Source organism: Amblyomma americanum, chromosome 9, assembly GCF_052857255.1.
Source record: "Amblyomma americanum isolate KBUSLIRL-KWMA chromosome 9, ASM5285725v1, whole genome shotgun sequence".
Lineage (NCBI taxonomy): Eukaryota > Metazoa > Arthropoda > Arachnida > Ixodida > Ixodidae > Amblyomma > Amblyomma americanum.
In genome coordinates this window covers 51,955,331-51,983,330 of record NC_135505.1, presented here as the reverse complement: position 1 = coordinate 51,983,330, position 28,000 = coordinate 51,955,331, and the positions used below count along the sequence as shown (strand labels likewise).

At 48.0% G+C, this 28,000-nt stretch overlaps 1 protein-coding gene across 1 annotated transcript; it reads left to right on the top strand.

The window, feature by feature from the left end:
- The first annotated feature begins 1 nt into the window (after window position 1).
- LOC144103345 (uncharacterized) lies at window positions 2-27,951 on the top strand. Its single transcript, XM_077636088.1, has 2 exons — window positions 2-676; window positions 27,850-27,951. Exons 1-2 carry the CDS (start codon window positions 2-4, stop codon window positions 27,949-27,951), a joined length of 777 nt encoding a protein of 258 aa, XP_077492214.1.
- Window positions 27,952-28,000: the final 49 nt, after the last annotated feature.

Here is a 28,000-nt window from a genome sequence, read left to right as displayed (position 1 = left end):
CATGGCTCCACCCGGCCGGTCAAGGAGCCCCACTATCCCCACTACCGCTCCTTTCGTCATCATGGCTCCTCCTCGCGACCCCGGCATGTTTTCCGACACAGATGGCTCGGACGTTGAAGACTGGATTAACCTTTATGAGCGTGTCAGCAACTACAACAGGTGGGACCCTACGCTAATGCTCGCGAACGTCATCTTTTACCTCAATGGCACGGCGCGCGTATGGTACGAGACCCACGAGGAAGAGCTAACAAGTTGGGACACCTTTAAGGAAACGTTGAAGACGCTATTCGGTAGACCTGATGGCCGCCAGCTCGCCGCCAAGAAACAGCTGGCTACCCGAGCCCAATCTTCTACCGAGAGCTACGTGGCCTACATTCAGGACATCTTGGCGCTTTGTCACAAGGTCGACGCCGCAATGAGTGAGACCGATAAAGTGGGCCACGTGCTCAAAGGAATTGCCGACGATGCGTTCCACTTGCTTGTTTGCAAAGGCTGTACCTCAAGTGAGACCATCATAAACGAGTGCCGTCGATTTGAGCAAGTCCAAGGCCGCTCCATTTCGCCGTCGTTTTCACGGCTTCCCAACACAGCCGTGACATCTTCCTGTGAGGACCACCGATCACCATCCCGCACGCCCTCGGACGCCCATGACGTCACCGATTCAGTCACCCGGATCGTCCGACGTGAACTGGAGGCCCTCGCACCTGTGATATCCCCACCCTCCGTCCCTGATACAACCCTGCCCGCTGTGTCGCTTATTCAGGCCGTCGTGCGGCAGGAACTCGCTCATCTGAACCTCGCTCCGGCAGTGTGCGCCATCAGAAGCCCGGACACCCCCCAGCCCCCTCCCTGTGCTTTTCGTCGCACCTATTATTCTCTGCCCCGTTCCCGCAATCCCAAAGACTGGCGCACGGCGGACGACCGTCCCAGTTGCTTCCGGTGCTCTCGCATTGGCCACATCGCCCGTCATTGCCGCAGTCCATGGTCTTCAACGCCCCGCAACGTCTTCCACTCCTTCTACAGTCCCGCCTCATCCCACAACTTCTCGACCCGCACCCCGTCCGAACCGTCTGCACCAGCCGTACCCCCTCCACGCCGATTCTCCCGCTCTCCGTCTCCGCAGGGCCGCCGCTCTCGTTCCCCCCAGTCGCCTTCTCGTTGTCGTTCCCAATTAGAAAACTAAGTGATGCAGCTCCCGGAAGTGACGCTGCATCAACGACCCGGACCACAAATCCTCTCTCGACCACTCGACCTAATCTTCTGAACGTCACTATCGACCGTGTTCCTGTGCGCGCCCTGATTGACACCGGTGCTCATGTATCAGTGATGAGTGCTGCCCTCCGCCGTCGCCTCCGCAAAGTCCTCACGCCTGCAACGTCCCGTGTGTGTGTCGCGGATGGTGGCATGCCTGCTGTGGACGGTATGTGTACCGCGCGCGTTACTATTGCCGGCCAGAGTATACCAGTTCAGTTCACCGTGCTTACCACCTTTGCCCATGACCTTATCCTCGGCTTAGATTTTTTGACTGACCATTCCGCCCTCATTGGCTGCTCGGAGGGTGTTCTACACCTCGCCCTTCCAATGCTGGATTCAGACCCACTTGATGTATCACTGCGACTGTTCAGTACCGCATATGCTCGCCCCTCATCCCGAACCGCGTCTTTTGTTCCATTCACCCTATCTGGCCCAGTTCTCGATGGTGACTATCTCGTTACTCCCAATCTTGACCTCCTCCTGACCCGTAACGTTGCCCTACCTCATACCATTGCCACCATCCAAGCCAACGCCCTCTCTCTGCCTTTCCTCAACTTCGGCCTTACTTCTCAAGTGCTACCGTCCGGCATCTGCGTCGCTACGCTATCCCCTCTCGCTCCTTGCCACGTGGCTACGTTGCCCGCTACACCAGTTCCAGAAACCGCCGCACCGCGCCGGCAGTCTCTTCTGTCGACCGACACCTTCACAACCATGATGGCTACCGACCTCCATCCCAATCAAACCGCCAAGCTTCGTGCCCTTCTCGAATCTTTTTCGGATATTTTTGACGTGAACAACACCGCCCTGGGTCAAACTCTCGTCGTCAGGCACCGCATTAAAACAGGCGATGCCCCTCCCATCCGCCGCCGCCCTTACCGAGTCTCTCACGCCGAGCGTCAAGTAATCAATGCGAAAGTTACTAAAATGCTAGAAAAAAACGTTATCGAAGCCTCACACAGTCCCTGGGCCTCACCCGTCGTCCTTGTCAGGAAAAAGGATGGCTCATGGCGTTCTTGCATTGATTATCGCCACCTGAATAAGATCACTAAAAAGGACGTGTACCCCCTGCCGCGTATCGATGACGCGCTTGACTGCCTCCATGGTGCCAAATTCTTCTCGTCCATAGATCTTCGCTCCGGCTACTGGCAAATTGCTGTAGATGAACAGGACCGTGAGAAAACCGCTTTTGTGACTCCTGATGGCCTTTATCAATTCAAAGGTATGCCTTTCAGATTATGCAACGCACCAGCCACATTTGAACGCATGATGGACGCTCTTTTGCAAGGCTTTAAGTGGTCCACCTGCCTGTGCTATCTCGATGACGTCATTGTCTTTTCGCCCTCGTTTTTCTCTCACCTCAGTGACCTTTCTCAGATCCTGTCCCTCTTTCGTCATGCTGGCCTGCAGCTCAACTCGTCTAAGTGCCGTTTCGCGCGCCGTCAACTCGCCATCTTGGGTCATGTCGCCGACGACACGGGGGTGCACCCTGACCCTGATAAGATCCGAGCCGTTAAAGACTTTCCTCAGCCACGTTCCTGTAACGACGTCCGCAGATTCTTAGGGCTGTGCTCCTACTTTCGTCGATTTGTTGAAGGCTTCGCCGACATCGCCCACCCCCTCACCGACCTCCCGAAAAAGGATGCCACCTTCATCTGGGGACCCGACCAAGCACACGCGTTTTCCACCTTGATATTGAAGCTTACTACCACGCTGGTTCTGGCCCACTTCGATGTGACAGCTCCCACTGAAGTCCGCACAGACGCCAGTGGCTATGGCATCGGCGCTATTCTCGCTCAGAGGCAATCCGAACAGCACCGTGTCATCGCCTACGCCAGCCGCCTCCTCTCCGCCCCGGAGCGCAATTACTCAATTACCGAACGTGAGTGCTTAGCCCTTGTCTGGGCGGTTGGGAAATTCCGCCCATATTTGTACGGCCGCCTTTTTACGGTTGTCACCGACCACCATGCGCTCTGCTGGCTCTCATCACTGAAAGATCCTACTGGCCGCCTAGGTCGCTGGGCTTTACACCTCCAAAACTACGACTATACCGTGGTATATAAGTCCGGTAGGCTATACACACTGATGCTGATTGCCTCTCCCGCTATCCCGTTGACTCTTCTGATCATTCTGGCAGTGACTCCGCCGCTGACCTCTTCTCGCTCTCTGCTCTTACCTTGGCGATGAGCAGCGACGAGATATCGACCTCCGCTCTATTATTTCCCGCCTCAGATCCTCTCCATCTGACCCTGCCCTGCGCCGGTTTGTACTTCATTATGACACACTCTACCGCAGAAGCCTGAACCCCGCCGGCCCAGACCTACTGCTCGTTGTCCCGAAGCATCTGCGCAACGACGTCCTCCACAAGCTCCATGACCTCCCCACTGCTGGACATCTGGGTGTCTCGCGTACTTACGCCCGCGTGCGTCGTCGCTTCTTTTGGCCCCGTCTCTACCAGTCCGTCCGCCGCTATGTTCGTGCCTGCGACCAGTGCCAGCGCCGGAAACGTCCCGCCACGCTCTCCGCGGGTTTGCTCCAGCCTGTTGATGTGCCCCCTGAACCATTCTATCGTGTTGGCTTGGATCTTTTGGGCCCGTTTCCGGAGTCCACCTCCGGAAACAAATGGATTGCCGTTGCGACAGATTATGCTACTCGCTATGCCATCACGCAGGCCCTCCCCACCAGTACTGCTACCGACGTGGCCGATTTTCTCCTCTACGACCTCATCCTTCGTCATGGTGCACCCCGCCAATTTCTCACCGACCGCGGCCGTTGCTTTCTCTCTAAAGTTGTCGACGACATTCTCCGTTCCTGCTCAACAAAACATAAGCTGACCACCGCCCGATCATCCCCAAACCAACGGTCTTACAGAGCGCCTCAACCGCACTCTCACGGATATGCTCGAAATGTACGTTTCCCCGGACCATCGGGACTGGGACATTGCCCTTCCATACGTGACCTTCGCCTACAATTCTTCTCGTCATGACACTGCCGGTTACTCCCCGTTCTATCTGTTGTACGGTCGTGAACCCCAATTACATTTGGACACGGTGCTTCCGACATCTCCTTCCCCGCCTTCTGAATATGCCCACGACGCTATTGCCCGCGCCGACCACGCCCGCCAGCTGGCTCGCTCCCGCCTACAAGCCTCGCAGGCCTCACAGCAGGACTACTACGACCGCCGCCACCGCATGGTAACTTTTTTCCTCGGAGCCCTTGTTTTGCTTTGGTCGCCCACACGCCGTGCCGGGCTTTGCGATAAAACTAATGTCCCGCTATGTAGGCCCATACCGTGTGCTCCGCCAGGTCACCGCCGTCACCTACGAGATTGCCCCGGCCTTTCCGGAGACCACCTCCGGTGCATCTCAGAGTGACGTTGTCCACGTCTCTCGCCTCAAGCCCTACGTGTCGCAATCCCTTGCCCCGCCCTAATTTCCACCGAGACGGTGTCTTTTGCGACCGGGGGCATTGCAACGGATAGAAGAAGAGATGAATGAAGACTCTCGGAGGCGCGCGTGCTCTGGGATTCGGTGCTCTGTGCCTGGTGCTCTGTGCGGGCCGCCCTGTGCTCTTGACCTGTGTGCTGTGCCCGGGCGTTCTCGCGTCGTTCCCGCCTGGACCACGTAACAATATTAGGTTGTAAAATAAAAAAAACTGACTAGGACAACTCTGAACAAAACTCGACGGCTTTCAGTCTCTTTGGACGCTCCGTAATTTTAAAAAATCTTGGTTACTTCTACATGAGACGCCCGGTATTAACAGTGTTTTTCTGTAAGCAAAAAAATCGGCAACTATAAAGTTAAAGCCCGTTCCCACGTTGTCTTTAATAAATAAACAATCCAGGGAACGCAAGCATCATGCTGCAACTGGATCATTTTCGCCAGTCTTCACATGAAATTTGGTGTATATTTTCTTCGATGTGAATGTTGCGAATATTTTCAAGAACGCAGAAAACTGGGTCTGTTTTACTAGCATGTCGTGCTGCCCGCCAACCCACAGTTGGAAAATAAAAAAACCGGCATTTATTCAAGGGCCGTTTTCATGCTGCACTTTTTTTAAGGTGGTAGCCAAAATAAAAAAAAAATTGACACTTTTCCAGTCCGCTGTTTGCATATTTATCGAGGCGATTCAGGTTTCTGCGTCAAAAATTTGCGGGGATCCCACAATCTCAGGAAGATTTCAAAACAACACACATTCGATAACGAAACTAGTGTCCCTTTCTTCTGCTTCCTGTGCTATAAAAATTTTTTTCTCTACTTGAAGCACGATGCTTCGTGGGCGATAATTTTTACATTAACATTTTCGGCTTATAGACAGCTACGTAGAAAAGGACGTGTCTCGGTCATGAAGGCACAATGAAAAATTACTTTTTTGGCAACATGGCTTTTATCCGTATCCAAACACGCAGCAGCCAAATTTTAAGAAGGTTTACAGAAGCTTGAATAAAGAAAGCCAAGTGGACACACAATATTTACGTTTTATAATAAACTGGACCTCTCCAACCAAATATTTTAATTTTTACCCAACGTTTCGAAGCAGACTCGGCTCCATCATCAGGGGTGACTGATGGCAGTAGCAAGCTTCTTTTAAGTATGGAGGGGGGGGGGGGGGGCTCAAAGGAACGACAGCTATGACGCGAAAGGCGTGGGGGAGGGGGAGGAGGGTTAAGGCTGTTAGTCACGTTGTCGCACTGCAGGGAGGTGATCAATGGCGACTTTTTTTCGTTGAGTTGAAGAGCGAAGTCCCTGGGCGTATACTGGGGGCAGGTTTCCTTTTGTGCGGCTGATGTTGTTCGGGGTAGTTTGGATGTGCCAGGATTTCAGAAGAAGACTTTTGTGGTAATTCGTTTCGGTTCCGAGGATGCGGGTTTCTTCGAAGTTGACTCTGTGAACGGAGTCCTCTGATTGTTTGGCTACTGGATTGCGCTCTCTTGCGAAATTGCGGAGGTCGTTGTTATGTTGCCATATTCTTTGAAATTTTTGGTTTCGCCGGTGTAGCTTGCGTCGTAGTCGGCGCAAGGAGTTTTGTACAGAATGCCTTGGGCTCATTCTCTACGTGTCCAGTATTTGATGTGAACCAAAACAAGTTACCACAAAAGGCTCCTTCTGGAATCCTGGCACATCCAAACCCCCCCGAACAACATCAACCGCACAAAAGGAAACCTGCCAACAGTATATGCCCAGGGACTTCGCTCTGCAACTCAACGAAAAAAAGTCGCCGTTGACCACCTCTCTGCAGTGCGACAACGTGGCTAGCAGCCTTAACCCCCTCCCCCACGCCTTTCGCATGACAGCTGTAGTTTCTTCGACCCCCCTCCCCTCCATACTTAAAGACGCTAGCTACTGCCGTCAGTCACCCCTGATGAAGGAGCTGAGTCGGCTTGGAAACGGTTGATTAAAAATTAAAATTTTTGGTTGTAGTTGTACAGCTTATTATAAATGATGTGTGTCGCCTCCTGGAGTTGTGCCTATCAAACACGTACTTCTCGTCAAACGGGGAATTTTACCGACAACTGAAAGGAACACCAATGGGAGCATGCATCTCTGTCGTCATGGCCAATTTAACCATGGCACACATCGCACAACGAGCCCTCAACTCATTCCACCCGAAACTAAAGATTTTCTTCAGGTATATCGACGACTGCTTCGCCGTCATCAAAATATCTGAGATTCAAAATTTTTTTCTCATTTAAACTCCGTAGAACCTGACATTCAGTTCACCCTAGAAGTGGAACAAGAAAACTTCCTGCCGTTTTTGGACTTCCTCGTGTCCTGAAACCAGAGTACCCTTCAGTTCTCTGTATACAGCAAACCAACTCACTCAGGCTGGTATCTCCACTCTCTTCGAACCACCCGACAGTCCATAAAGCATCATTGGTGAAGACACTGTTGAGAAGAGTTGAGACACACTGCAGCACAGAACTTGACAGAAAAAAAAGAACAACGCACGATATTTAAAGAACTCATCATGAACGGCTACCCAAAAGACTATTCAAAAAACCATTCGACGTCATAAACACAACATTCGCCAAGAAATCAACGCACAAAGACCAACGCCACCACCAAAATACGTCGCTTTACATTATGTCGGAGGTGTCAGCTAAACCATAGCACGAATCTTAAAACAAGCGGGTCTCCTGGTCGCGCACAAGCCCACAAATACTGTTGTGCTCTGCCTACCTGTTCCCAAAGAGAAGCCGCGGAGAGAAAAAACCCAAGGCATGGCCTACAAAATTTTTTGCGCTGACTGCGATGCAAGCTACATCGGCGAAACCAGAAATTTCAAAGAAAGAATTCGGCATCATAAAAACAACCTCCGCAAAATCGCAAGAAAGCGCAATCCGGTAGCGGAACATTCCGAGAACTGCAAACATAGAATCAACTTCGAAGAAACCTGCATCCTCGGAACCAAAGAAAATTACCACGAAAGGCTCCTTCTGAATCCCTGGCACATCCAAACCATCCCGAACAACATCAACCGCACAAAAGGAAACTTGTCCTCAGTGTATGCCCAGGGACTTCGCTCTTCAACTCAACAAAAAAAAGTCGCCATTGACCATCTCCTTGCAGTGCGACAAAGTGACTAACAGCCTTAACCCTTTTCCTCCCCCCCCCCCACGCCTTCCGCATCACAGCTGTCGTTCCTTTTACCCCCTCCTCACCTCCATACCTAAAAGATTCTAGCTACTGCCCTCAGTCACGCCTAATGAAGGAGCCGAGTCTGCTTCGAAACGTTGGGTAAAAATTAAAATTTTTGGTTGGAGATGTGCAGTTCATTATGTCTTCAAACCAAACTAGACAGGCAAATCTGCCAAAATGTTTAGCTTTTAATATTTACGTTGAGTTCCCCTACGTCTAGTGCGAAAGCACTGGTGCTGTGCTCCCCAACGGGAATCTTCTGTCAGGGTGAAGTTAAGCCTTCTGCAACTCACCTTAGGAATGCAGAGATTAAGGCACAAAACAAAGCGCGCGTAGCAAGGGGGGGGGGGGGGGGGCTATAAACATGGGGTGGCACTGGTTGCGCTAATAACATCACTCCAGAGCCCTACGCAATGCCGACAGCTAGGCTGACAAGAAAGAAAGCACTGTGCCTTTCAGCAATTGACGCCTGGATGCGCTCGTATCAGAGATAGCATCAATAAAGAAGCATGGACATGTCGTGGTTCCTCTTCCGCTTTCGCTGTTGGGACCTTGCTTCCTTGCGGAAATGTCTTGCTTCAGTTCCGAGGAATGCGCGTGTGCGCGCATTGTCGGTTATTGTTCAGCGTGCTCCTGGCTCTTAATTCCCGCTCCGCGGGCCACGCTCCAGCATTCAAGCGAAGGATGATGAACACCAGCGAGGGCCCACAGGCGGCTGGGTCCCGCCTAGCAGCAAAGACAGGACAGGCAGCCCTTGTGTGTGGCTAGAGAGAAAAAACGACCGCCACCAGATATCGCATTAAATGGAGTTCGGCTGTCGGAACAGCAAAGTGTTCGTCGCCAGGACCGAGAAAAGCGTCATTTGGAAAAGATTTCGTCGTCAAATCGTTCAGGCAAAGCCACCACTGCTCGAATTAGGTTGTTTGATCGGCCGCCCAAATCTTGCTTAAGATTTTCAGTGAAGAAATTATTTCTTGGCGCCCATCTCGTATATTTTAGGCGCGCCAGAGCGTTTATGAAATTTTTGTACTCTTTACTGTTTCCCTGCGCATAAAGTGACTGAATTGGTTCATTTATGCAAAAGTAAGCATTCAAGTAACTTAAGTCGCTCCTTTTTAAACTCCCCATCTGGCGAGCGGTGCTGAGGCATCCAGGTTGAGCCCCTGGGTAGTGAACAATACCGCGATCAGTTAAAAAAGTCTTCTGGCAACGGAAAAACGGGAATTTAAGCAAACGACGTTTCTTGACCTGTGCGAGATGCTTGCTCTGATTTTGAAACAAAATCAGAACGACTGTATTTAGTAGCGCTGTAAATATGGCAGGGAATCTACTAATAATGCATTAATAATAATAATAATATTAATAATAATAATAATGATAATAATAATAATAATAATAATAATAATAATAATAATAATAATAATAATAATAATAATAATAATAATAATAATAATAATAATAATAATAATAATAATAATAATAATAATAATAATAATAATTGTTATTTTAAGGAAGCATACACAACCTTTAAGACAGGTCTGCCCAAGCCATGAAGGCTCGTAGGGCAGTACCCGGCGGTCGGTGAATGACGAATATATTGAAAAACAGGCGTGACAAAGCGAGCAAAGCAAACAAAGATAGATCTTAACACCAAAAGCAAACAAACAGTTTTAGTTGCCGACATAAGGGTTTTTAAGAAGTGCTTTAATTGTGACAGCGAAGAAACTGAAAAGATTGAATCAGGCAGAGAATTAACAATTGCGGGTGTATAATAATTATGAGTGAAGTGTCCATAATGAATGTAGCAGCTAGGTAGCGAGGTACTGCAAAACATGGGTGCTGTCGGAAAGGACGAACAGGAATGAAAGAAACCAAAAATTCGCTCAGCCAAAAGTGAGCACGAATAACACGATGAAAGAAATCCTCAAAAGAGGGTAGCTGTAACAACGAAAATAAATTGTAGTCAGGTGAAACATCCGTGTTGTATGCTACAGATCGAAGAATATTCCCTAGTATAGCATTTAATTCCATTCGGCATGTCATTGAGCAGTGATAATACACAGTGACTTCATATCTCAGGATACCATAAAGAAGAGCACGTGCAACAAGCTTGCGAGTCTGAAAATGTAGTAAATATTAAACATTGTATGGTAAACCGCAAAGCTTGTTACATACTGCGGTAAGATACTGTTCCAAGACTTATCTCTGTCAAAAAGTATACCAAGCTACTCGGCACGATTTGAAAAATAATAGAAATGCAACAACAGTTTACACAATGCGAACAATAAAAACAATGGTTCAACAAATGAAAGCTTTTTATGGAGATTATGAAAACAAATGATTTATTTTTGGTGAATAATTGAAACTCAATTATTTAGGAACCAATCCCTAACAAGCACGACATCTGTTCTAAGAGCATACATGTCCAGAGGCAGCGAAGCATTTGTTGACAACAGTAGCGTGTCATCGGCGTATTGAAAAATGTAACATTTTGCTACAGCATTTGATAAATTATTTACAAATGAATTGAAAAGCAGAGCCGATAAAACAGCCCTGTGGAACACCTGCCGACAAAAATAATTCAGAACTTCGATGCCTGCTTACTTAACTAACTTGAGCCCGATTAGAAAAATAGCCTTTCAGCAAATAATAAAAAGACTGCTAAACCCTACTACAACAATTTCTCTAGCAAAAACTCATGCCGAACGCAATCTAAAGCTTTGCTAGCGTCCAAAAAGTGACCACATGCGAATATTTTATCATCAAATTTAGAGTAAATTATATGAGGAAAACTTTCTAATAACAAAACGGTGCCTTTACCTAAAATGAAACCAAACTGTGCCTCTGATAGGATTTTGTTCGTGAAAACAAAACTTTACTTAACTCGAAATCGGTTCTTTTCAAGAATCTGCGCAATAGCAGGTAGAATTGAAATAGACCTGTAATTTTCAATAGCCTTTAAAGGCCCACTTTTATGAAATGGCTTAACTATAGCAACTTTTAAATTGTTTGGAATGAAGCATTCAGTAATAAAACTGTTGAACATAAAAAGAAATACGGACTGAGGTTTCGTAAAATTACGTTGGAGGTAACTCATTGTGATATTGTCGATACCTGCAGCTTTCTTCGAAGTGAAGCTAAAGTTTATGCTATGAAGATCCTGGGGTGTAATAGAGGGGAGAAAAACTGAAGAAGCTGTGCAATATAAAGACCATGGAACCTCATTGTGGGATAAAAGAAACTTCCTGGAAACCTGAGATAAAAATGCTTTTAACTCATAGGCCGCAGAGGGCAAGTCTTTCAAGGATTTGGCAAAATAAAAGCTAATAGATTGTTTTGGGTTTCGTCCAAAAAGGCATTTGACATTTGACCAAGATTTACGTGAATAATGTTGGTTATTACGCAACGCCGAATTAATGTAGTCACGTTTTGAGGCTCGAGTCATGAGAGTAACTTTATTTCTAAAGAACCTGAAATTATCTTTGAGGAGTGTGTTATTGGGACACGCTTGCAACGTGTCCAAATGGCGTCTTTTTTTGCAGTGGCATGTAGAATGTCACTTGTTAACCAAGTTAGGTTTGGGTTGCGTTTTTGAACACGTTGATCTTTTATGATTAGACTGTTATGGAATTGACAACCTGCACAGATCTGGAGTTCACGTTAAAAGAATTAAGTTCATCGAAAAAAATGACCCAGTTAAAGTCTGCTTTAAGGCTATTGAATGTGGCAGTGTCTGTATATGAGATTCGCTCCTTATTAGAGTATAATTTATTTAAAGGAGGAAAGATTATGAAAACCTAAAAAACAATAATCTGAAAGTTTGTATGTATTTACGATAGAGAAAGACTGGGAAAACGGAGCTCTTATATTGATGCGATCAATAAAAGAAGCTATGAAATGTTTTCCCAGGTACTCTTCTCTTGTCTAGCATTTTATCGTTGATTCAATATTATGTTTTGCCAAGGTATTTAGGGATTTGTAAACAAATGAACGTGCTGCTGACAAGCTGTCAATATTGAAGTTCCCAATAAGGCATATAGCATGATTTAGCAATAGGGAGCGAAAAAAATTGTCGAGCTCAGAAAGAAAATCTTTCACATTTTGAGAAGGAGGCCTGTAAATTTCTAGAAGAGTAACCTCTGAACTTGAGAATGATATCTGCAATGCAACGCACTCAACAAAACAATATTTTGACTGCAAATGGCAGTCATTCTATTTGCTGTGAACAAAAACAAGAATTCCGCCGCATATCCAAGTTGAGCGTGTGAAAGAGAAACTAGAGTAAATGGGTAACGAAAAAGAGGAGAGAAATGTGGAAGGGATGCTAATTTCGGTAAGTACGAATGCATCAATAGTATTCTTAGTGTCGTCTACAACAGCCACAAATTCATTTCAATGTTTCACAAGCTCCGTATGTTTATATGAAGTACACTGAACGCGTAATCCTTTGGCGAGACCAAGTTGTAAAATTCACCAATATTGCCGCAACGGGAAAAGGCAGAGTTCATGATTCAGACTAGTTTATCTAAATTGGTAGAATCATGGACTCAAAGAATTGAAGTATTCGGTCTCTCTAGCAAAAAGTTTTCCATGTCTGGCCCAAACAAATATAAAATTATTTGCCTTGCCTTTCTCGCTTAGCCTCCCAAAGCAGTTTCCTGTTTGATTTGTTGAGGTTGTCGTTAAAGCACAATTCAGATAGCTCTCACTTTTCCACTAGGGACGTAAACTGGCTTCGATGTCTCATGCATTTTTCTTCCGCAGCGACAGAAGTGAATCTCACAAGCAGAATTGGTCTTGCTCTTTTTCTGCGGGAGACAATGAGCTGCTTCAATATCTGAGTCAATTAGCTCAATTATCAGCTTCTGTGCTAACTTCTTTAGTGCCTCACACACCTGCTCACCTTGCTTTGTTGTGATGACTTGCACAGCAAGGCTGCTTACTAATTACTTGCAAACCATGCTGGCGATTTTTCTTTTTTCGAACATTCTGATTTCGCAGTTGCAAAATTCAAAGAGGTGCGGTACTGATGTGTTAGAGTAGGAGACAATGAAATACGCTCTAGGAACACCAGAGTGGAGTGCTTAGGTCAGTTTGCAAAGCTAAGTAATTTACATGTCATGGCGAACTCCTTCCAGGAAACGAGAAAATCAGAAGCGGAAAAGGAACAGTCGCAACGGTGGGACTAAAAGCGACATACACTCCATACCTCTCGCTTACCCTGACATCGTACGCGATGTGAATGTTCCACGGGGAGGTGCGTTGTAGCGACACACAGCACAGTGATGTCTGGAATTAGCAATAAACTTCAATAGAAAACGGAGCAAAATAGTGAAGCTGAAGCCCATTTCAGAAGTAGCGTAAGGCAGAAAAGTACAGTGGTTAAAGATGTAACTCCAGAACAGATATTCATAAAGGAACGACTACCTTAACGACCAAGTTGTGAACTATAACCTCGCAACTATCATTGCGGAGTGCACAACAGAGGTAGGTGGCTGGATCGTTAACAGGATACAGGCAATGTCTGTCAGGACATGAAAGATCTGATTAACAAATGTCAAAGAATGAAATCATAAAACCCCACTGGCAGGTTGTAACTCGCAAAGTAATAATAATAATAATTACTCTGCGAGTTACAGCCCGCCAGTGGAGTTCTAAAATGGAATAAAGTAAGTGATATAATGAAGAATAATACATATAGAATCGAGCGTGTTCTACGTTACGAAAGTATTCTAAAAGAGGTGAAGAGGAAACTAGACAGAGGTAAAACTGAAATGCTTGAATTAATACAAAACCAGGGCAATGCAATAGGTAAAGTAGCCGAAGAGTTCTACAGAAATCTGTACAAGAGCAAATTTAATCAGGACTGAAATAAGATACTAAGTATCGCAGAGCAGTGCGATCTTGCGCCAGTAAAGAAAAAGGAAGTAAACAAAACCTTAGGAGCAATACAATAAGGAAAGTAGCTGGAGAGTATCACGTAACAACGAATGAGCTGAAACGCAGAATGGAGATTGTGGACGAAAAACTAGCTACCGCGTACACACAGTGCCTACGACTTCGAGCGTACAAGAAGTTAGGATGAACGCTTTGATTTTAATCTGTAAGAAAGGATACATCAACGATATAAAATTTACAGTCCAAACAGATTAATGTGCGTGGCCTATACGGTATTTACTAAGGTAATTGCTATTACAGTGACCACAACCTCATACTTCCAACCAAATGATCATGCAGGCTTTCGTAAAAGATACTCGAAAATAGGCTGCCTTCACACTATGCAATAAATGAGAGACAATTGTGCTGAATATAACCAACTCCTGTAAATAGCCTTCATTGAGTACGAAAAAGAATTTGACTGTCGAAACGGCCGCAGTCATGCTGCCATAAGGGAAGCAGAGTGTAGAGTAGTCGTAAGTAAAAATATTGAGTTATATTTGTAACGTCTAAAGAGCTCTCATAGTCCTCCATAATTCTAGCAAATCAAAATTCCATTAGAGATGGTTTTCAGGCAACGAGACAAGGTCTCGCCTATATCGTTTACAGGAGGCATGTAGAGCCTCAGATATGAAATTGTTGGGCATAAAAGTTAGTTGAGAATACCATAGTAATCTGCGATTGTCTGATGACATTGCCTCTTTAAGTTACGCAGGAGAAGAATTAATTAAAAAGACATCGAAGCAAGTGGTTACTCTTGTATGGCTTTGAGAGATACCGGAGCCATGCACCGCACCACGTGGTTCATTCCTCGCTAGTGAACCTAGAATAATTCGCACGCCACTGCATGCGGGTTCGTCAGGCCCTGGAAGATGGTACAGTCAGCTTGCAAGCAGCCAGAGTAAAACTAGACCGGAATTTTCGTCTATTAGACACTGAACCAGCAGTGGCCAACGGGGTATTGCCCAGCTATACGTGCATTCTTTTGAACAGAACGGCAAGGGAGCTCGACGACTCGGGCGTCTCGCTCGACATGAATCCTGTTCTAGTAGTCACATACTCCATGAGAAGAGCGAACGTCTCCGAGCCGCAAACGCTTGTGTCGAGGGCAGAAGCTGATAAATCCGATAACGAAGCGGCAGAAGCGATTCCAGAGAATGTACTCGAAGGTGCGGATTTGACCGCGCTGGTTTCACGAGAAAGCGCAAATTTTCGTGATCTAATAAAGGTGAATGAGCCCACGCTTACAATTGAACAGACCTCTCATGCAACGCTAGGATAATGTCGAGATAACCAGAGAAAAATCTTAACACCAAATATCTCGTTTTATTTGAAAACCAGCATTATTTATCGTTATTTAATGACAAATGCGGGAATGAAGGAGAGCATCTCGTAGCTGCAAACAAGAATCTTCATGACCTCTTAAAACCTGCTCATAAGGAAGGATGATTGCGGCACATGGGAATAATGAATTGCAGGCTATTGGCAGAGTATTAATAGCCCGGTTGTTTCAAGGACGTTCAGGAGTTCGTTCGTGTGACACGTGTCAAAGGAAAGGACGACCGAACGAGTGACGAAAAGCGCCCTTACCCTGACGCCGATAATTACGGAACCAATCTTGAGGCTTGTGATAGAAGTCGTAGTACCACTACGTACCATTAAGACTGGACATAGGTATCTACTAACCATGCTCTGTCCTGATTTTTGCTCAGTGGGATATCTGAGGCTTACGCCTCAAAACAATACAGAGCTCCACATGTGAATTGGTTTGCATTAACAGAGCTTAGTATTTCGCTTGATCTGAGTCACCAGAACCGACTACGCTATCTCTCAGCTGAACAGACTTTGTCACCCTAGTGTAGTATTTCGCTTAAGCCTCCTGTATGACGATAAGAATTAATCCTCGGCCGTCAGCTCCTAGCGACAGAGGAGCACCTGACCATGGCCTAAGATTACTGCTAATAATTTAGCCAGAAAAATGGGAGTGAAGTCAGGAAGACGGAGAGAAAAAGATTAATCCAGTGAAGGCGAAAACATTCCCACACCTGCCTTCTCACGATCCTGCGAGGCATCGGTAGCAATAAGAACATGAGAGGGAAAGGACCTTAGGTGGTCCTGCAACAGACCCTGAAGAAGCGGGAAGGGCTGCAGCTTTGCATTCGATGAGAAAATGTCATCGAATTCAAGCTGGGCAGATGATGAGTTGTTATACAATTGGACATCTGTGAAATGAATATTTATGCGATCAAGGATGGACTGCACGTAACATATCTGCGGGGTATGAAAACGAGACCAAGCGGCACTAAAAAAGGCGGAGGGTTGACTATGAAGTATTATACTGGAAGCGTGAAGAGGTGAGTCGCACAATCTTTAAAATGTTTGAACTGTTAAAAGGCGAATCCTAGCTGATAACGATGGGATTCGCGCCTCAAGGTGCAGAACAGCTTTGGCGACATATTTTGGAAACCCCAGACAAAAGCGCAACGCCTCACGCTCCAACAGCACAAGAGGGCGAAGTTTATAGGCAGGAGCTCCTGAAAATAAAACACACCCGAACTACTAAATTGGGTGTGCGTACATTTTACAAATCATCAGAAGTGTATGCCTTCTCATGCCTGACCTAACACTACAAAGCCTGCGTAGGATGCCAATGGCCCCAGCTCCTTTTGCAGAAACTTGCTCAATGTGTGGCCGCCAGGATAGAGTAGAGTCATATATTACTCCGAGATACATCTCCGTCGGAACTTGAGGTATTATGTTATTTCTATAGACCAGGCAGATATTTACAGGAACAGAAACCGGAAATACTAACAATGCGCATTTCTTCACATTGAGGAACAGATGAATTCTTCCTAACCAGTTGTCAAGAACATTCAGGTAATTTTACAGGGTTCTATAAAGAGTGTTAATGTCGCCTGTTGGTGCAAAAAATGCAATATCGTCGGCGTACACATAATTTTTCACATTTTGAATGCATGCAATTGAGCTTAGAAAATTTTAAAAAGAACAGGTGAGAGAACTGATCCTTGCGGTACACCTCTTGTCTGTGGAAATCTGCTTGAGGAAACACCATTTTGGCAGAAGTAAAATTCTCTATTTTCCAAAAAACTGAAATTCAGGCTACAAAACAGCTTGGGAAGTTCAGTTCCTGTAATCTTAATAACAGAGTCGAGTGCTGCACGTTGTCGTATGCTTTACTGACATCCAAGGTGACATGCGCAGCAAACTGTGTTCTATGGCGAGCTAATTTAATACGGCTCTCTAGGTCAGTATGAGCACACCAAATTGAACAACCCGGCCTGAAAGCAATTTGACATGGATTCAAGAGAGCATTTTCAGAAATGAATGCCATGGCGCGGCTGAGAAGGACCCTTTCACTAGGCTCGATGTGAATGAAATTGGGCGTATGTTGTCTAAAGTTAAGCCCTCCCCGTGCTTTTCAAGCAATGGAACTTTTTCCGCAAGACGCCACTCATGAGGTATCCATGGACCTTTAATAGAATGGTTAACCAGAGCCAACAGATATGCAGGAGATGCATTGTACAAAATTTTGATCATATATGAAGCAACCTTATCGGGGCCAGGAGTCGCTGGGGATAAGTGCAGAACAATTTGCGACACCTCAGGCATAGAGACCTTAGTGAAATCACTTGAGGTGCATTTGAATATAGCAGGAGAAGGTAGAGATGGAAAGCGAAGCTCTAGGCCACACGCAATATCCTATAAGGCCTTTGCGATGTCAGCAGGGGACTGAACGAGGGATTCGATGTTGGCAGCCGAGGGAATAATCTTGCTGCGCCTCATGAAATTAAACAAGGCTCGTTTATTTTCTTTTTGTGAAAGGAAATCATAATGATTTGTATTATACTCCTCCTTTGCACGGTACACATCATCTTAGAACTTCTTTCTTCCTTCTTATTTTTCCTCCATCTTTTTTGACCTCGATACCAGTTGTAAACTGTTGTTCCCTTCCATGAATTGGTAATATTACTTCGTTTTTGTTTGCATATATTTTTCCACCGACCATTCAGCTGTCTATTATAGAGCAGCAGTAACGAAGTGGACGTTCATATGAGCACTAACAGAAGATGACGAAAATAATGGGAGTAAAGAGGGAGCGTCCTAAGGAACGGCTGCGCGTATGCGGCATTATCCTCCAGAAGACAATGTGGTGAGTGGCAGGACTGACAGATGGTGCCATATGCGCGAGCAGCCTCACCGCGCAAGGGACTGGAACGGGTAGGGGACTCGACGGCCGACACCGATACGGAGAAGACGTGCTTCCAGGTAGCTGCGTTGTAATAAACCCAGTTATGTCTGAGCCCGCCTTGTCCTTATTGCTCGGCCACGACATGGTGGCAGCGGTTGTGGTGCACGACTCCAAACTGGTGATCAAAGGTGCAGGATATTGAAAAGTAGTCGCGTAAAGAAACGGCGTCCCAGCGGTCATCGCGATGATAATCCTAGCGTGACGACGTTGGCAGGAACGCTATGGCAACGCCGGATCCTCCACTTTCAACGACATCTGTACAAGCGTCGAAGCCCAGCAGCTCCCACTAAATCCGTTCGTGGTCGAACTACCAGAGGAACATGATTTCCGACGACCTCTTGACTGTAAGTGTTCGGCCACAAGATTGAAGCGGTACCGCATAGTCTCAGATTTAAAGAGGCAGGATGCCGAAACACAGGTCACCACGCTGATCTACGCCATGGGTCCGTACGCAGGAGAAGTCTTGGCTTCGTTGAGACTTACGGAAGTTCAGAAGTAAGAATACAACGCCATCACCCGCGCGTTCACGAAATACTTTGTGCCTCGCACAAATGTCATATACAAAAGGAACAAGTTCTACCAACGAAAGCAGAAAGCTCACGAAACCGCCGACACATAAGCACGAATTTTTACGATCTGGCTGAATCATGTGAGCAGGGCAGCTTGAAAGAAGAGCTCATTCGCGATCGTTTCGTGATTGGACGGATCGACATAAATCTCTGCGAAAAGTTGCAACTGATTGCAGAACTGGCCCTGGAGACGGCGATATTGACAGCACGCAAGTCTGAGACGGTCGAACTTCGGCAGAAAGATTTGCGACCGCAAAGTCACCTACATATTGCAGCCGTAGAAGAAGTCCGTCGTTCCGTACACCGAGTAAAACATAATTGACGCCTGCTAGGTGGCAGTCCAAATCAATGAGACGTAACCGGCAATTGCAAGTGGTGCGGCTCACGTACGCGTCACGCTACCGCGCCAACTGTCCACCTACTGATAAAACATGCAGGAAGTGCGCCAAAAAAGACATTTTGCATCTGTTTGATTGTCCGCGAAGACTACGGGCTCAAAAAAGATCTACCAAGCCATACTCGAAGAGGCACACTTGGGAGAAGTCAAACACACAGCCGGTTCCGAACAAACGACCATCACAGCGAAAGTGAACGGCCAACTTCTAATTTTCAAAGTGGATATAGGGGCCGACGTGACGGCTATTCCTCTTAATGCACATAATAAAGCGCACATGGGATCCTTGCAAAAACAAACCAAAAAACTTTTGGGGCCTGACTGAGTCAAGTTGTGCACTGCGGGACAACTTGCGGAAACCATAGAGTGGATTGGACAGCCCACCCAACAAGTGTTTGTGATGGAGAACTTATACTGGGGACTTCTGGGAAGACCGGTAATCAAGTTCTTGAATGTGCTGCAAAAACGTCTGGAAGTCACCGAGCCAATAGACAGTAACGCAGAAGTACTCAACGCTAACCTGAGGCCTAGGTCTTATCTGTACTGAGTACAAGATAACGCTGTGCAACCTGGCGCAAATCCTTACGCCATAACCTACCCAAGGAGAGTACCGCTCCCAATGCTTCTAAGTGCTAAACGAGAATTGGAACGCATGGCGACCCTCGGATTGTTTGAAAGGATAGACCAAGCCACAGAATGGTGCGCACCGATGGTAGAAGCAAGAACGAAGGGTAGAGAGTTGAGAATCTGTGTCGACTGCAGTGGTCTCAATAGATGCATCATCAGGGAAAGAGTTTTGATACCTACTGTCGACGAGTGCTTGGTACAACTTGCTGGAGTCAAGTAGTTCAGCAAGCTAGACGCGAAAGAAAGCTACTGAAAAGCTCTACTAGCACACGACTCGCAGAAGTATACTACCCCCTAACGCCATTCGGAAGACATAAATTTTGCGATTGCCTTTCGGCATATCGACGGCACCTGAATTCTTTCAGAGAAGGATGCTAAGAGTGCTGGGGGGTCTAAATGGTCAAGCCTGTCTTCAAGATGACATAATCGTGTTCAGAAGAACGCAGGAACTGCACGACTTGCAGGTACAAAAAGTACTCCAACAGCTTCACGATGCTTGTAAACTCTGAAAAAGAGAAGTGCGAGTTCAGCAAACAAGAAATCAAGTTCTTAGGACACATGGTCACGGCTGATAGCACACGGGCTGATCCTGAAGAAGTCAGAGCTCTTATTGAATTTCCACCACCCAACGATGGTACAGAAGTGAGGTCATATCTTAGAATGGTCAACTATCTTGGCAAGTTCCTCCCTTAGCTATCACAACTGACAAAACCACTTCGTGATCTTCCTCATCATGACGCCCATTGGTAACAGGCCAAGGCAGGGCAAGATATTTCTGATGCCATTACAGCAGCCCTTAGGACAACACCAGTACTGGCACACTACGATCCCTACAGCGCGCTTACTGTATCAGCTAACGCTTCTTATTATGGCCTAGGAGCGGTCCTCCTACAACAGATGTCGGGACGACGCCTACCTGTCGCATATGCATCCCGGTCCCACTCCGACAGTGCTATGCGCAAATTGAAAAAGATTCCCTGGCAACCACGTGTGCATGTGAGCATTCCCGTCCATATCTCCTGGTATTAAAATTAAATGTAGAAACAGACCATAAGCCCTTGATTCCACTGCTGTCGTCTGCAATATAGCATCACGCAGGAATGACACAACAAGAAGGAACGATTTATTCAGGCAGCCCCTTTTATAGCCCGCCGGTGAGGTGACGTTGTGATCACGTGGTCAAGCCAAGGTTTGCCGACGACGCATCATCTCTCCCCCCTTAAAGAGGAAAGCGTACAGGTGGCCGTCGCTGTCTGGTTGATCTTCGCAAACCAGGCGGGCCAGATTCCGTTTCGGATGCTTCTGGGCTATCTTGCGACGTGGTCGGAGCGTCGTCCGCAGGTTCCCGCTTGCCAACTTCTCCAGGGGCTCTGTCTTCTGATTCAGTCCGACGTCTCAGTTGGTCCAAGTGCCGCCGCTGAAGACCTTGCTCCGAGTCAACGGAGACCATCCTGGAGCCCTGTTGACCATGCACTACTCCTGGAATCCACCTGCGACCTGCTCCGAAACTGCGCATCCAGACCGGTTCTCCCCCATCCAATTTAGTCGCACCTACTCTTCGCTGGCTTTCTGCCGACTTCTCACCGGGCGTGATGCAATCCATCTTTGTTCTTATCTGGTAGCCGAATAAGTGTTCCGCGGGCGACTTGCCATGCTTAACAGGCGTTCGGCGATATGGGAACAAAAACCGAGCTATACGCATTTCCAGGTCTTTTCCAGGGTTTTTCTTTAGCCCTTCCTTGAGCGTGCGCAGAGCTCTTTCGGCTAAACCATTCGATTGTGGGTGATAAGGGGCTGTTGTGAGTTGCTTTACGTTGTTTCGTGCCAGAAACTCGCGAAAAACGGCGCCCACAAATTGTGGACCGTTATCTGAAACGAAGGTTTTTGGAAGGCCGAAGCGTGCAAATATTGACCGTAGTGCGTCCACCGTTGTTTGCGATGTGGCAATTTTCATTGGAATTGCTTCTACCCATTTTGTTTCAGAGTCTACGACGACCAATACCATATGTCCGTCCATTGGGCCTGCGAAATCTGCGTGTAGTCTGCTCCATCTTTCCCCGGTTGCTGGCCACGCCAAAGGTATCTGTGCCGGTGGCATCGCAGCGGCCTGTGCACAAATAGAGCATGATTTCACCAGTCGCTTTATGTCAGAATCCAGACCCGGGTACCAAAACAGCGTTCTCGCCGTGCTTTTCATGGACGTCATACCAGGGTGCGTCTCATGGAGCAGCCCCAACAAACGCTTTGCCGCCGCCATAGGTAGAACAATGCGATGTCCCCAGTACACCAAATTGTGGCTCACGGTTAGCTCTGTTCTTCTGTTGAAGTACGCCCGGAGATGCTCAAGATCCTGCGGTAGATACGGAGGCCATCCGTCGGCAATCCACCTTTTGACCTGTTGAAGAGTGGCGTCTCGGTTTGTCATTTGTTCAACCTCCCGGGCGCCGACCGCCGTTTCCTCAAGACACTGGGCATACAAAACGTACTCGTCGGGAGCGACATCCCGCGGCTCCGTAACCGGCAATGGCAAGCGAGTGAGGGCGTCTGCATTGGAATTCTCGCTGCCCTTGCGGTACTGCAATGTGTAGCTGTAGTTGCCAAGGAACAAGGCCCAGCGCTGGATTCTCGCAGCCGCCATCGGTGGTATTGGTTCGCCTGGATTGAATAAACCAGTAAGAGGCGTGTGGTCGGTTACTAACACGAACCGATGTCCATACAAGTAGTCCTTGAACCGTGCGACGCCGAACACCAGTGCTAGTGCTTCTTTTTCTAACTGAGAGTAGTTACGCGCTGCCTTTGTGAGTGTCCTGGACCGGAATCCGATGGGGTAGTCAACACCGTTCACACGGTGGGACAAAACGGCCCCAATGCCTACTGATGACGCATCGCACTCAAGCCGCAGTGGCTTATCCGGGTCGTAATGAGCAAGGAACTTGGAAGCCACAATTGCCTGCTTAACTTTCTGAACAGCTTTTTCTTGTTCCTTGTTCCACTCCCACTTGGCCCCTTTAGCTAGGAGGGCGTACAGCGGAGCCAGCACAGTGGCCATATTGGGCAAGAACTTGCCGTAATAATTTACAAGTCCGAGAAAAGCTTTCAGTTCACTCACTGAAGTAGGTTCTGGGGCTTCGATAACAGCCTTGATGTTATTGTCCTTTGGTCGCAGACCCTTAGCGTCGATCCGATGGCCGAGAAAAGTGACTTCGTCTTGCCGGAATTTGCACTTATCCTTGTGCAGTCGGAGACAGTACTCCCGCAGGCGTTGCAGCACCCTCTTCAGCCTTGATACATCGTCCTTTTTTTCAGCGATGATAATATCATCCAGGTACACCTGAACTCCTGGAATATCGCCCAGCAGCGCGTCCATCCGCCTCTGGAATATAGCTGGAGCAGAACTTATGCCAAAAGGTAATCGGTTGAAACAGAAGAGGCCTTTCTGAGTGTTCAGCACTGCTATCTTTTTGGCATCCGCGTCTAAAGGTAGCTGGTTGTAGGCTTGGCGTAAGTCCAACGTCGTAAATACTTCTCCGCCATTCAGCTTAGCAAAAATGTCGTCCACTCGAGGCAACGGGTACTGTTCCATCACTGTGGCTGCATTCACTGTCATACGAAAGTCTCCGCACACTCGGAGAGACCCATCGCCCTTTAAAACGGGTACCACTGGTGTTGCCCATTCGGCGGTTTTCACAGGCGCCAGGACATCTTGCGCAACCAGTTGGTCCAGCGCTTCAGACATCTTGTCCCTCAAAGCGTAGGGAACCGTACGGGCCTTAAAAAACTTTGGACACGCATTCTCTTTCAGCTGCAATGTGACCGGTGGTCCCTTGCATACGCCGAGTCCTGGAGCAAACACGTCAGCATATTCGTTGAGCAGCTCTTGCAGTTCCGTGCTGTCAGCTTTTATCTCGACTGGTTGCACACTCGCGACCACACGCGACAGCATTGCCACCCCAGCCTCGTTGAATGCCATGATTGTGTCTCTGCCGCACAAAGATGGTCCGACGCTGTCGACCACTACGACCGTACCCGGAATGCCTTTCCCGTCGCATGTAGACGTCATACTGAGCTGTCCGACAACTGGAAGTTCGCCCAACAGGCAGGATAGCTTAAGCTGTGATTTGCGCAACGGCGGCCACAGCGCCTCGTACTTCCGGAACGTCGCTACGGAGATGACACTCACGGGTGATCCTGTGTCCACCAGCATAGTAAGAGGGACGTTATTCCAATTAATGTCCTTGTAAATTGGCCGAACCTTGCGGATGCTGGCTTCTTGGTGGAGAACCGCTGCAATAGTGTACAGGGCTTCGCTGTCGTCCGCGCTCGTGTCCCCTGCTGCTGCCATTGCGTAGGAGCCCTGGCGTCGTTGGCCTCCCGGGTGCGATGCGTGCCGAAGGAAACTTGTGCTGGACTGGCACATTCGGCGCAGATGTCCTCGTTTGCCGCACCGGTAGCACACCGCGTGAAGGTGTTTGCATTCCGCCTCGGTGTGAGACTCGCCACCACACCTGCCACATGTATCGCACTTCTCCAGCCTTGGGCGCGGCTTCGATGAACGACTCTTTTGACGGGCAAAATGTACCTCTCCTGGCTCTGAAGAGTGCATGCTTTTGGCGTTCTGGGAGGCTTTCTGTGCCGAGACAACAAAGTCTTCCGCCTCTTCTAGTGTAAGCTTCCGTTGAGTCAGTAAGTGTCGCCGGACGTCTTCATCTTGCACACCGCACACAATTCTGTCCCGTAACATGCGCTCCAGTGACGTTTTGAAGTTGCACTTCTCCGCTAGCCGCCTAATTTCCGCAATGAAGTCCTGGGCAGACTCCCCGTCTTTTTGCGAGCGCCTGAAGAAAGCATAACTTGCAGCGATCTCGTTAACTTGCGGAGCATAGTGGTCTTCCAAATGCTGGACGACTTCTTGGTAACTCAGCTCATTCACTTGTTTTGGATGACACCGCCCCTGCACCACTCGCACCGCACTGTCTGTGAGCGAAGCTATGAGCAGCGCTCGCTTCTTCGTTGGTTCCGCGATGCTATGGGCTTCGAAGTAAGCCTCCAGCCGAACACGATACGTAGGCCACGTACCTTCTGCATCCGTGAATTCCGGTGGCCGCCCGGCACTCATTCTTGCGCACGTAAGTTCGCCTAGCGCCGGCGCGCAATCTCGTCGCCACTGCAATATAGCATCACGCAGGAATGACACAACAAGAAGGAACGATTTATTCAGGCAGCCCCTTTTATAGCCCGCCGGTGAGGTGACGTTGTGATCACTTGGTCAAGCCAAGGTTTGCCGACGACGCATCATCGTCGAAACAATTGGATGAACTCTCTCCACGCTTGCAGCGCCTGCGAATGAGACTACTGGAGTATGACAACACAATCTCCCATACACCACACAAGGATATACACACAGCTGATGTCTTGTCGCGCATATGATTAGCCGACAGGACAGCAACCACACACGAAGTCTCAATGCAACAGACCTAGAGAATGAATTACTCGCGATGGAACTACTTCTGGCATCCCCCGACATGCTTGAAAGAATCAAGACAGCGCAAGACAAGGACCCCACGATATCTATTCAACAGCTACTGTTCGACGTCATGGCCTAGAGGAGTGTCATTGCCATATCTAATACAGCAGGACGTCACTGTTTCTCACGAACTTGCATGTGCGCGGGGCCTTCTCAAGGGAAACCGCATTTATACCACCGAGTTTGCAAAGTAAAATTCCTTGAACACCTGCGCACTGGCCACCAAGGCATAAGCAGATGTCGTGCTCGTGCCATCCAATCTGTGTGGTGGCCTAGAATTGTTCAACACATTCATGTGTGTCTCCCGTTACCCAGTGTGCCATGAGTATCGAAGACATATTGTTGAACTACTACTCCACACTGCGCTGCCAGTTATTCATGGGAGGTGGTAGGAATACATTTTCTCAATGAATAGTGAACGACTACTTCTCAAGGTTCTTTGAGTTGAAGAAGTTGAAAAGGACAATGACTCTGACGTCAAGCAATCACTCGAGGAGATCTTTTCCAGGTTTTGGCATCTGCTGTCACTCGATCGGATAATGTACCCCGAATTACCTCTGCTGAATTCAAAATATTTACTCGAGACTGGGGAATACAGAACATCACAAGCAGCCCGTACTATCACCAAAGCAGCGGAGCGGCCGAGAGAACCGTACAAACTGCTAAACAGCTTCTCAGGGAATCGCCGAACATTAACAAAGCGCTGTTAGCTCACCGTGACACGCGAGCTCACAAAGGTTGCCCTCCGGCTGAGCTACTCGTGGGGCGCCGTGTGAGAACCGACGTGCCAATTGTGTCAACGGAGTTCCGACCGCGTTGGAACACTCGCCGTTACCGGAATCGAAACCAGGCGTACAGGGCAAAGCAACGCATGGATTAAAAGCGCCGCCACAAGGTCTGTGAAAGAAAACGCCTGCTGCCGAGCACAGCAGACCGCATCCTCCACGGCGCGGTGGCTAAAGGGGGGACTGTGATTGCCCCGGCTCCCTCTCCGCGTTTTTATGTGGTAGAAACCACAAGCGGGATAACCCGTCGCACCAGCAGTCACCTTCAGCCTCTGCAACCGCAACCAGGGACGGTCACCACACGAAGTGGAGGCGTCGTGAAACCTCCAAATCGCCTGGGCCTGTAGCTCTACAACTCTCATAAAGAAGGGGGGGGGGGTGTTAGCGGCAGGACTGACTGATGGCGCCACATGCGTGAGCAGCCGCAACGCGCAAGTGTCTGGAACGCGTAGGGGACTCGAAAGTCGACACCAATGCGCAGAAGACGTGCGTCCCGGTAGCTGCGATGTACTAAAACCAGTTATGTCTAAGCCGGCCTTCTCTTTACTCCTCGGACAAGACAGACAAAAACAACAACGGCTGCGTATTCCGACTTATCCGTCAAAATACTGCAGTCGGCGAACGTCGGGCCTGACCGAGATCGCCCCTACCCGCTCCTCCTTCGCAGCGGCCGCGACATCCTCCGGCTTCCCCACTCGCCGCCCGCAACTTCTATCCCGTTAGGGATCCCTGAGAACACCTCCTCAGCGAATTCGGCCCACGGCTTCCTTCTCGCGGCCCTATCTACCCTATCACTCCATCTCTGGGCGCTGACCTCCTCTTTCACCTCCGTGATCGGGCGCAGTTCGCTGTCTTCTGGCTTTCCCGTGCAGCTCCCGGAGTTTGATGGGTTTTCCGCATGGCTCGGCGGTTTGTGTCCGATCTGTAGAAGTTGCTGCCCGCCGCTTCACCTGGTCTTTCGACGGCACGCTCCCCTTCTTGTAAGACCTTGTTCGTTTAGCCGCTTGCGTCTGGTATCTGTATGAAGGCTGCCGCTACGGCACCTGGTCGGCCTGCACATCGATCTGCTCTATTGGCCGTTTTTGCTCTGCTACCGACTGCGCACGACGCAAATTTCATGCGGTCGCGATCGCGCGCAGTGATATGAATGACGACGTCGCTGTTTACGTGTATGTACGATAATTCTGCTAGAGAATAATGGCCTGAGGGGCGAGTTGGTGCATGATAAAATGAACGACTGCGCAAATCAGGACACAGACAAGAGATACCACATGCGCACACTACCAACTATTTATTCTATGAAAAGGTGCATATTTAAACAGTTCCGCTCAAGCATGATATTCATCTCATCACTTCGAACCCAGCACGTGGTATGAAAAGCCGCGACATCAGGTTAACAGACTATACTGCAGATTAGACTAACAGATATCTCTGATCAAATGAATTTAAAACGAAAAAAGGGCCATCTCTTAGCAAAAGCAGTGTCACACAATCATAGCAACAGCAGTCATACAGGAGAAGCAAAAGCAGTCAGAAACCAAAAATAAAATATAAAAAGTGAAAAACCAATAACAATCGTAGCAAAAGAAGAGTCAAACATATGAAGCAAAAGCAGTCAGAAAAAGAAAGATAAAACAAAAAAAATTTATCATCCCACCTAAACATATAACAGACGGCCGCTAGATATACTAGGATAAAAAGTAGCACAGAACATGACGTCACAAAAAACTGTCTAGGAAGGAAACTTCATTTCTACAGAGGAATACCGTAGGCCTCTTCTGCAGGCCTGCATGTTGAAGGCCTCTTCTGCTAGAGGCCTGCAACATCACGTTAGCCACGCCTGTCGCAAAGCAGGAAGTCATTGACGGCATGTATTATGCCATCCGTGCGCCTATGCTGGCCACTCAGGACACCGACTCAGTCCACGCCTACATGCACCTGGTCGTCGTACTGTAGGACACCTCGCATCTGCGCGAAGTGCAGTTTTTTTCCGCCACGTAGGCCG

Excerpts from the sequence above, each read along its gene's own strand:
- LOC144103345 (XM_077636088.1), top strand. The coding sequence starts at position 2 with ATGGCTCCACCCGGCCGGTCAAGGAGCCCCACTATCCCCACTACCGCT. Across the intron at positions 677-27,849 it reads CCGATTCAGTCACCCGGATC|GAAGTCATTGACGGCATGTA; the intron begins GTCCGACGTGAA and ends GTCGCAAAGCAG.